The sequence below is a fragment of the Elephantulus edwardii genome, unplaced genomic scaffold (genome assembly GCF_000299155.1).
Source record: "Elephantulus edwardii isolate Elephantulus edwardi_28Jun2011 unplaced genomic scaffold, EleEdw1.0 scaffold00411, whole genome shotgun sequence".
In the NCBI taxonomy this organism is placed as follows: Eukaryota; Metazoa; Chordata; class Mammalia; order Macroscelidea; family Macroscelididae; genus Elephantulus; species Elephantulus edwardii.
In genome coordinates, this window is record NW_006400161.1 from 261,702 (window position 1) to 272,962 (window position 11,261).

General features: G+C 40.4%; 1 protein-coding gene across 1 annotated transcript in view; it reads right to left on the reverse strand.

Annotated features, from left to right (window-relative positions):
• Positions 1 to 8,165, reverse strand: part of LOC102847055 (serine palmitoyltransferase 1-like) — a 177,256-nt gene extending 169,091 nt beyond the window's left edge. Inside the window, exons 1-2 of the mRNA XM_006902433.1 lie at positions 8,082 to 8,165; positions 5,218 to 5,325 (exon numbers count right to left, since the gene is read on the reverse strand). Coding sequence (XP_006902495.1) covers positions 5,218 to 5,325; positions 8,082 to 8,138 — 165 coding nt within the window. The 5' untranslated portion in view covers positions 8,139 to 8,165. The remainder of the gene's footprint in view (positions 1 to 5,217; positions 5,326 to 8,081) is intronic.
• Between the last annotated feature and the right edge of the window lie 3,096 nt (positions 8,166 to 11,261).

The window sequence follows — 11,261 nt, forward strand, 5'->3', positions numbered from 1 at the left end:
AGGTGTAATCGATCTGATTCCTATGCATACCATCAGGTGAAATCCAGGTATATAACCTGCGTTTATGTCTCTTACAAAATGTATTTGCTATGAATAAGTCATTGATTGTGCAAAATTCGATCATTCTCTCTGCAGCTCCATTTCTGTCACCGAGTCCATGTTTTCCAACTACTGAATCTTCTTCTTTGTTCCCAACTTTTGCATTCCAGTCACCCATTGGGTCAAGAATGTCTTTTATAGCCACACATAATCTATCCCACCAAAACTCACTGCCATCAAATTAATTATGATTTATAACCTCATGAGATAGAGCACAACTGCCTCAAGATTTTCCAGGGGTATAGGTGAGTCCCTCATCATCATTACAGAGTATCTCATCTTTCTCCTTCTGACTGGCTGGAAGGTATTAAAAGCTAACTTCTTAGTTAACAACTAAATGCCTTTCCATAAACAGCACCCTTCAAGCTCTCTACATGAGTATGTGCATGTTCCTAAATGTGAGAAAAGACCACAGACACAGGATCTCTGACCTGGACAACAGTTGTACCACAATACTACTTCTGAAAGACAGTTTTATGGCATGCCATTCTTACAAGTAAGATTGTCCATCACTTAAAGAAAAAAAAGAGTTATGAGAAAATCAAGGGTACTCCTCCAAGTGGAGATTCATATGTCCATGAGCTATCGTGATTATGTGCTGTAGATTAGCCTGCAACTCATAGAGACCCTATGTACAACAGCCGTAAACCCTGATCTGTCTGTCCTGTGCCAATCTAACTGTCTCCGACACACCTACGTCCATTACTCCAGTCACTGACTCAATCCACCTCATAGAGGGTCTTCCTCTCCTATGCTGTCCCTCCACCCTCCCAAGCATGATGTCCCTCTCCAAGGACCGGTCCCTCCTTGCAACATGTTCAAAGTATGTCAGATGAAGCTTCAGAATCCGTGCCTCCAAGGAGCAGCCCGGTTTAACCCTCTCCAGGATGAACCTGTTCATTTTCTTAGCAGTCCATGGTATATTCAATACTCTTCTCCAGCACCACAGCTCAAAGACATTAATTCTCCTTCCATCCTCCCTAGTTACTGTCGATGGCCTGTACCAGGCGCACCTTCGTCTCCAGACTGACACCACTGCTCTTCAGTACTTTGGAGAGTCCCTAAAACCAGACTTTCCCATCACGATATGTCTTTTCATTTCCTGGCTGCTGGTGCCAAGAGGGCTGACTGTGTCACCAAGCAAACTAAAGCTGTTAACAATCTCAATGTCTTCACCATCCATTCTGATGCTGCCAACTGGCCCAGTGGTGAGAATCTGTCTTCTTGATATTGAGGCTAAATCTATATTGAAGGGTGCAGTCCTTGACCTTCTGGAGAAAGCACTTCAGGTCCTCTTCAGTTTCAGCAAGCAGGGTTGTGTCATCTGCATAATGCAGATTGTGAATGAATTTTCCCCCAATCCTGATGCCACACTTCTCATTGAGCCCAGCCTCCAGATAATCTGTTCTGCATATAGGTTGAAAAGGTATGGGAATAGAAGACATCCCTGGGGTACATATACCCTTCCCAATTTTGAACCATGCAGTACTTTCTCTGCTCTGTTCTGATAACTGCCTCCTGGTACAAGTATAGGTTTCGCATTAGCACGATTAAGTGTTCTGGGATTCCCATTCTTCTCAGAGTTAGCCATAGTTTGTTGTGATCCACACAGTCAAATACCTCTGGATAGTCAATGAAACACAGATAGACATTCCTCTAGTACTCCCTGCTTTCAGCCAAAGTCTATCTAACGTTAGCTACAATATTCTTAGTACCACGACTGAAAAGAAGAAAAAAAAAATTACTGAATAAGAACTCTATTTCACTCTGCTTAACTCAGATTTCCAAAATTTGCCCTAAGAACAATTTAGGGAGCTCTGACAGCTAGTGGTAAGAAATTATGCTGTAAATCCAAAGGAAAGTGGTTCAAATCCATCAGCTCCTCCACAGCAGAAAGATTGGTAATCTCCTCTTATGCAATTTATTGTCACTGAAAACTCACTGGAGGGTAGGTTAGGCATTGGTTCCAACTTGAGAGTACACACAACAGCAACAAAAAAATAAGTATTTTGCTGTATAATTACTATTAATTATGTGTATCTCCAAGGGCATACTGTCCAAATGTTTAATATTAACAATTAAAACAGCATTGGTCACAGTCAATAAAACCCTGGAAACAATTATCTGTGGTGTGTATGCAGAAGTTGAAAAAGACTGGAAGCATGTAATGGAGATGATCAAAGTTTCAATATGGATTACATCTCAAAATCAAGAAAACAAAAATCCTTACCACTGGTCCAATAGGCAACATAATGATAGATGGAAAACAGAATGAAGTTGTCAATGACTTCATCTTACTTGTATCCAAAATCAATAATCATCATAGCAGCAGTCAAGAAATCAAAAGACCAGTTACACCGGAAAAACATCAAGACCTCTTTAAAGAGTTAAAAGCAATGATGAGAGTCTAAAGACTAAAGAATACCTGGTCCAAGTCATGGTCTTTTCAATTATGTGTTATGCGTTATGCATCTGAAAGTCAAATAATGAATAAAATTGACAGAAGGAGCAGTGATGCCTCTGAACTGTGGTGTTGGAAAAGACTACTGAATATTCCACAGATTGCCAAAATCACAAATCTGTCTTGGAGGAAGGTAACAAGGGTGCTTCTTAGAGGCAAGAATGGTAAAACTTTGTCTCACATACTTTGGGCACGCTGTCAAGAGAGACCAGTCCTTCAAAAAAGATACCATACTGAGAAACCTGGAAAGAAATAAGGAAGGTCCTTGACAAGACGGAGGGACACAGTAATTATAACAATAGGCTCAAGCATGGCAGGGGTGGTGAGGATGATGTAGCATAGGGAAAGGTTCAAATCTGTTACATGTTGTTGTTGTTGTTGTTATGTGCCACCAAGTCGCTTGCAATTCATAGTGACCCTATGTACAACATCCATAAACTCTGCTCTGTCCTGTGCCAATCGCACTGTCTCCGACACACCCATCCCGATTACCCCAGTCACTGAATCAATCTACCTCAAAGGGGGCCTTCCCCTTCTGTGCTGTCCCTCCACCCTACCAAGCATGATGACCTTCTCTCTCCAAGGACCTGTTCCTCCTTGCAACATGTCCAAAGTATGTTAGACAGAGCCTTAGAATCCTTGCCTCCAAGGAGCAGCCCGGTTTGACCCTTTCCAGGATGAATCTGTTTGTTTTCCTAGGAGTTCATGGTACCCTCAATACTCTTCTCCAGCACCTCAGCTCAAAGGCATCAATTCTCCTTCTATTCTCCTTAGTCATCATCCAACTCTCTGGTATGACAAGTGATAGCAAAGACCATGACCTGTATCAGACGCACCTTAGTCTCCAAAGAGACACCAGTGCTCTTCAGTACTTTGGAGAGGTCCCTAACAGCAGACTTTCCCATGGCAATACGTCTTCTAATTTCCTGGCTGCTGGTGCCGAGAGAGCTGACTGTGGAGCAAGCAAACTGTGAACCAAGCTGTGAACAATCTCAATCTCTTCACCCTCCATCCTGATACTGCCAATTGGCCCAGTGGTGAGAATTTTTGTCTTCTTGACATTGAGCCTCAATCCATATTGTAGGCTGCAGTCCCTGACCCTCTGCAGCAAGCACTTCAGGTCCTCCTCAGTTTCAGTAAGCAGGGTTGTATCATCTGCTTATCGCAGATTGTCGATAGATCTTCCACCAATCTTGACCCCACATTTCTCCTCATAGAGCCCAGCCTCCCGGATAATTATGCATACAGGTTGAAAAGGTATGGAGACAGGACACATCCCTGGCGTACGCCCTTCCCAATTTTGAACCATGCAGTGTTTCCTTGCTCTGTTCTGACAACTGCCTCTTGGTTCAAGTATAGGTGCTAATGCACAATCAAGTGTTCTGGTATTTCCATTCTTCTCAGAGTCAGCCACAGTTTATGATCCACACAGTCAAACGCCTTTGCATCGTCAATGAAACACAGATAGACATTCCTCTGTTACTCCCTGCTTTTAGCTAAGGTCCATCTAACATTAGCTACAATATCTCTAGTACCACAACCCCTTCTAAGCCCAGCCTGGACTTCTGGCAGTTCTCTGCTGATGTGTTGTTCCAGTCGGTTTTGGATCATCTTCAGTAGAATTTCACTTGCATGTGAAATCAATGATATTGTTCTATAGTTTCCACACTTCACAGGGTCACCCTTCTTTGGGATGGGAACAAATATAGATTTCTTCCAGTCAGTTGACCAGGTGGTTGTTCTCCAGATTTCTAGGCACAACTTGGTGAGCACATCCAGGGCAGCATCTGTTAGCTGAAATATGTCAATTGGTATACCATCTATTAGGGTCATTATATGAGATGGATTGATACAGTGACTGCAGCCATGGGCGCCAAGTGTGTCAGGGATAGTGAGAATAAAACAGGATAGAACAGGATTCGAATCTGTTGTTCCTAGGGCCACTATATATATGCCATGCTCAAATAACAAAACCTAACAACCACAACAAACAAATGAGTAATAGGCTGAATGGCACCTAAGAACAATGTTTCTGGTGCTCTTAAATTGCAGATCATTTTATGGGCATTTTGTGCAGTACTTTTTCTCTTAAAAAATTCCATCACAAGGTTCTGCGGGCTGGATCAGGAATCATCCAAATCACAAACACCACAATGTAGTTCAAACTTCTCCCCTACTGCATCTTCAGTGGTTAATGAACAGGACTTTTCAGTTGTTCATAGTAAGAGATTTCAGAGAAGCAGTTCCACAAGCCCTCCAATCACTTGTTTTCTAATATAACATATCAATATTCATTTTGGAAGTGGAAGGATGCTTTCTAACCCCAAATTTCCACGGAGAAATGTTTCCCTCAATCATAAAAAATTGCTGTGCTTTTCTCAAGCAATTTGCTTAACTTCACGCACTGGCATTCTAAATTCAGAAGTTGTTCATGTTATTTACCCTTAGCACAATAAATAAGATCATAACATCACATTTATTTGCGAGTTTACTTTAATCCCAGCCTCACTTTATTTTATGTACCTTCCTATTTTACTCCCTTTAATTTCCTCACATTACAAAACACCTTTCATGGTATACAGATGAGGCACCTACACGGTTTTTTTAGAAATATAAAAAAACTTCAATAATAGATTATATAAAACTTGATCCCTTACCTTAACTGTGAGATCAGAGCGTTCTTGTAATTTGTAAGTTTTAGAGAAAAGAAGTCTAATTATCCAGAGAATTAGAATGCCTTCCAAAATAAGATGATAAGCAGGAGCCTAGTAGTCAAAACAAAATAAAAACAATACATGAAATAAACACCTCCAAAATCTGCACATAAAATTCCCTGCATATTTGCCATTTCCTAAAAAAGCTGAATATTGAAATTCCATATGACTCAACAGTGATTTGTATACCAATGTTCATAGCAACATTATTCACAATCGCAAGAATACAAAAACAGCCCAAATGTCCAACCACGAGTTAATGAATTGAGAAATACTCACACAATGGAATACTACACAGCACTCAGGAACAACAATGTCTAAAAACACTACCTAACCTGGGAGAGACTAAAGAGTATTATGCTGAGTGAACTAACTCAGTATCATAAGGACAAATACTGCATACAACCATTATTGTAAAAATAGAAGGATAACTAGTAAAATGTTTATGGGGATCTGAGGGAAGAAGTGATGAGATCAGAGGGGTGAGGATGGGCAAGGGTAAAAACCACAGGGCCCTACAATTTAATGGGTGGAGAGCAGGGGTAAAGAAAATAGGAAAGATCAGGCAGAAACCTGAAAAATGTGGTAATTAATGGTGGGCATAATTCAATGCAGATGAATCTTAACACAATGTATGGGAATGATTGTATGAAACAAAATGTGAATGAAGGAAATTGGGAAACACACATACAAATATTACTAAAAAAAAAAGAATTCATTGAGCTTGCATAGATTGTCCTATGACCTTTAACCTAGATAAGCGACATCCCCATATCCCTCCCCCCCACCACCAACTCATTACTTTTTTCCCCTTCCATGAAAGCTGGCTCAAAATTCCATGTCCAGTATGTAAAAGAAAAGCAATTATCAGATCTTAAAGATAATTTAAATGTTTATTGGTGAAAAATGATTGGAACACATCTTATGAGATGAGCTTAAGAAACCTTCAATTACCCTTGGATGCATTAAGAGAGTTTTTAGAAGCCAGTTTTCACAGTTCTTCAAAAGTGTTACAAATCCATTACATCCTCTCTACCCTTTGCATGCAAGCCTCTGACTTTATAAATGCTTAGTTACCTCTTTTGTACTATATTCCTCTAAAGTATGCAGTGTGTTCTATGTCTATAGGCATAAAGTTATTTCAATGAAATTATCTATCTTTGGTCTTATTTCCAAGTGGGAATGTCCACGTTAAAGACCAGGCTAATTTTTAGATTATGTGTAACTGGCGATCACTGAGTAGGGAAGAAACTATGTTTAACTAAAACCCCAGTTAAAAGGGCTCAATTCCAAAGGCTGTCACTGGAAAGTCATTTAAAGAAGTATTTACAAACTTAAGCACAAATTCTTTTCAAACACCAAAGTAAGTGATATTGATTCACCATAGTTTTTCTTTTTTTCAAGTCTAGAATTTGAAAACTTAAAGAAACTGCTGACAAAGTCTTATGTAAACATTCAAGCTAATACACAAATAATTCTGAAAATACATACAAAAGACACTAACATGCAGACATATACATTCATGTGCACACACAGTTATTATTGTTTCAATGTGGGACAAAGACTCCTTAAAGTCTACATAAAAATGCACAGAAATTGGGAACTAAAATAGGTATCTCATTAATAATTATTCGTTCTTGGCCCTCCTGAATCCAATTAACTTGGGAATTAAGGATCTCTTTGATTTTCTCAAAACTTGGATTCTAGCATACAAAATCTACTACACACACACATAACAAAATCAGACAACAAAAAACATGACAGTCAAAGACTGCTTGTTTAGTAAATTATTGAAAAACCACAAATACTGCTCCGTTTCCTCCCCAGAAAGTGTTGTTACTCATAGGAGAGAACTTTTCACAAATATCACTTTAGGCTACTTTCACTAATTATTAATTCATTTTCAAAAGGTAAGAAATGCATTATGGAAAATTTTAATTAAAAATTTGACTTTGGTAGTTCTTAGCGCTGGTGACATAGTGAGTTAAGTATGTGTGGGGCTGCTAATGGGAAAGTCATCAGTTTGAACCCAGCAGTTGAACCGAGGAACAAAGATGAGGAAATCTGTGCCTGTTAAGATTCACAGCATTAGAAACTCAATGAAGGGTTGTCATGACTCACAATCTACGCAAGGCAGGTGAGTTACCTTAATCACTATAATTAATGCTCCACATCACCTTAACAATATAGGTTAGGAGCCAAGCCTTATTCTCTCTCAATCGTTTTCCAGAAGAAAAAAAATGACACCTCCATTATCTCTTTCAGTAAGCAACAAATAATCTTTAAATGACTGTTATAAGCACGAGCTCTTAAGCCTGTTTGTTCCCTGCACTGTATCTGCAGTATAGATCTATGTTGTGAATTCCGTGTCCACTATTCAGAGATAGTTATTTAAGTTTACTTTTAAAGAAGCTTTAACTACTCTTTCTTTTGGAGGCTGTCCGATTACTATTAGAAAGCTGGAGACGTACGCAGAAAGACAAAATTTTATTTCCGTAAATTCGAAATAATAGGTTTCTTTTATAACGCCCTCCCACCCCCGACAAGGAATCTAATCTGTTCTTTTCTCTATTAACTACTTCACAACTCCAAAAACCTGACTTCCCTAAGATCTCCAATATAGGGATTTCTCACTTTTATTTTCAAAACCTTGTCACTTTCAATTCTGGCTGCTAAGTGCAGAACAGGGCCTTCGCCTGTAAGCATTAACCAGAGGATCGCTGAGTCCGGGTGTCGCCCCTCAGCCCACAAAGGCCTCCTCTATAAGTTCGCACGAGCCTACCGGCCACTTCGGCTTCGCAGCTCACCTCGTATAGCGCCTGCACCATCTCCACAAGTACCCACTGCTCTGCAGCAGTCGCCATGTTCCACCAGGAGCTTTCTTCCGGAAGGTGGGTATAATAACACCCGGCGACTTCAAATGACGTCACAAACGCCATAGGGACCGGTCCTCCGGCTAGGGCCGCCTGCAGCAGCCGTCCGTACTGATTCTAGCACAGTCATCGCTCATGGAACGCCCCTTTGCGAATACTTTCCTGTCACATGACAGATATAATCTTTGAATGTGCTGGCATACAAAAAAACAGACCACTCATACCACTTTTATGTGCCAGTCATAATCTAAAGCTTCACAGATAGACTACTATCTAGCAGTTTGGTGAGGAACCTCCAAAAGACCACTTTAGTCCGTACAAATACAGTAAATAAATGCACATATTCAATGAGATTGGATTCCTTTTTATAATATTGTAGTTATTATACTAGTTTATTTACAAAATTCTAATACTTTGTTTGCCAGAACAGAGTCTTCCAATTTCCTTCTTTCCCCCAGCCCCCACTCATCAAATAGTACAACCCATGATTAATCCCCCTTCCCCTGCACTATTCCACTACTTGGAATATACCCTGAGAAAATGAGAACTGAGGCACAAACGGAGACTTGTACAACAATATTGATAGCAGCATTATTCACCGTCACAAAAACGCAGAAACAGCTCACATGTCCAAACATAAAAGAATGTACTAAGAAATTATGGTACATTCACACAATGGAATACTACACAGCAGGCAGGAACAATGATTTTGTAAATTATTACCTAACTTGGGAGGGACTGGAGACTGGATTTCTTTAATATAATTAGGATCATAGTTCACTATTGCGCAACAGCTTGCATTTTTCACGAAGCTTTTTTGTTTTTTTTAAATTTTTTTGTGCGTGTACCGTCAAATCGGATCTGACTGGTACAGGAGGAGATTGTCCCTCCTTCTCCAGCAGAGCACATGGTGAACTCGAACCGCGAAGCTCTTTTTAATTTTAACCTGTGTTTACATCTTTAATGGAACTGCTAAAGACTATTGCCTAGAATTGGTTGGGGGGGGGCGAGGTTAAATACTTGTTCCATTTTATAGAAACATTTCTAGGTTAATGTTTTCTTCTTTTCCTTCTACTACAAACAATGCTGCCATAAACACAAATTTTTTTTGCCTATATTAATTTCTCACTTTCTCATCATCCTCCTGTCAGAGCTTGACACTCCTATGCCTTTTTCTGTGGGTTGTTGTTGTTGTTGTTGTTGTTATGTGCCATCGAGTCGCCTGCCACTCATAGCGACCCTATGTACAACAACCCTAAACCCTGCCCTGACCTGTGCCAATCTTACTGCATCCAATACACCCACCCTTATTACCCCAGTCACTAAATCAACCCACCTCATAGAGGGTCTTCCCCTCCTGCGCTGTCTCTCCACCCTCCCAAGCATGATGTCCCTCTCCAAGGACCTGTCCCTCCTTACAACATGTCCAAAGTATGTCAGATGAAGCTTCAGAATCCTTACCTCCAAGGAGCCACCCAGTTTAACCCTTTCCAGGACAAATCTGTTTGTTTTCCTAGCAGTCCATGGTATTCTGAATACTCTTCTCCAGCACCACAGCTCAAAGGCATCAATTCTCCTTCTATCCTCCCTAAGTCATGGTCCAACTCTCTGACGCATAACAGGACTGACTGGAGCCTGCAGGTCAACACGAACAGGGTTAGGATGAGGAGGAGTACGGAATGAGGAAATATAATACACAAGAGAGAGTTAAGAGTGGCATACAGAAAAATTTCTGTAGCACTGGGTTTATTTTTTTTCCAGCCTTTTTATACTCATTTTGCAGTGAACAGAAAAATAACTCTGCCTCATGGTTGACAGTACATTGAGATTTACCTGCTAAAAAGGCTGTTTGCTCTCTTTATCAAGCAGCAGGCAAGACCATTAGCATTTGAGTATAAACAGAGTCTCTAGGGAGGGACATTCAATTATCCACATCCCTGCTTAGTCCTAGGGTTCAAGGAACAGTTAAAATTGTCTCTATTTCCCTTCAAACATCAAACCATAATGATGAACAGTTCTGCACTTTCGAACCTGGCACAAAATGGAGATTTGCAGAATATGGCGGCTGTGTGGTTCACTACAAAAGACCATGTCCTGTATCAGACGCACCTTAGTCTCCAGAGTGACACCATTGCTCTTCACTACTTTGGAGAGGTCCCTAACAGCAGACTTTCCCATCCCAATACGTCTTTTAATTTCTTGGCTGCTGGTTCCAAGAGTGTTGACTGTGGAGCCAAGCAAACTGAAGCTGTGAACAATCTCAGTCTCTTCACCATCCATCCTAATGCTGCCAGTTGGTCCAGTGGTGAGAATTTTTGTCTTTTGACGTTGAGTCTCAATTCATATTGGAGGCTGCAGTCCTTGACACTCTGCAGCAGGTGCTTCAGGTCCTCTTCATTTTCAGCAAGCAGGGTTGTATCATCTGCATATCGCAGATTGTTGATAGATCTTCCACCAATCTTGACCCCATATTTCTCCTCATAGAGCCCAGCCTCCCAGATAATCTGTTCTGCATACATGTTGAAAAGGTATGGTGATAAGACACATCCCTGGTGTACATCCTTCCCAATTTTGAATCATGAAATGTTTCCTTGCTCTGTTCTGACGACTGCCTCTTGGTCCCAGTAGAGGTTTCTTATTAGCACGATCAAGTACATCTGTGAGTACATTTTTTTAAAGAAAAATAATTTTTTTCTTTTATACTGGTTTACCTACAAAGATTGTATATATTGTTTTTTACACCGGATCTTTCTCATTTCTTTTACTCACCCTTCCACCAATCAAATTGTGTGACCCTATAATTAACCACCACACTCTGCTCCCATCCTCCCCCCCTTGGATCCTCATACATTCATACATGTTCTACAATAATTGTTTTATATACAGTATTTGTCCTTCTGGGTCTGACCTAGTTCACATAACAGCCCAAATGTCCAACCACACTTGGGACTGAGAAATTATGGTACATTCACACGATGGAATACTACGAAGCATGCAGGAGCAATGATTCTATAAATTAGTATCTAACTGAGAAGAATGAGAATCCCAGAACACTTGATCGTTCTAGTGCAAAACTTATACTTGGACCAGGAGGCAGTCGTCAGAACAGAGCAA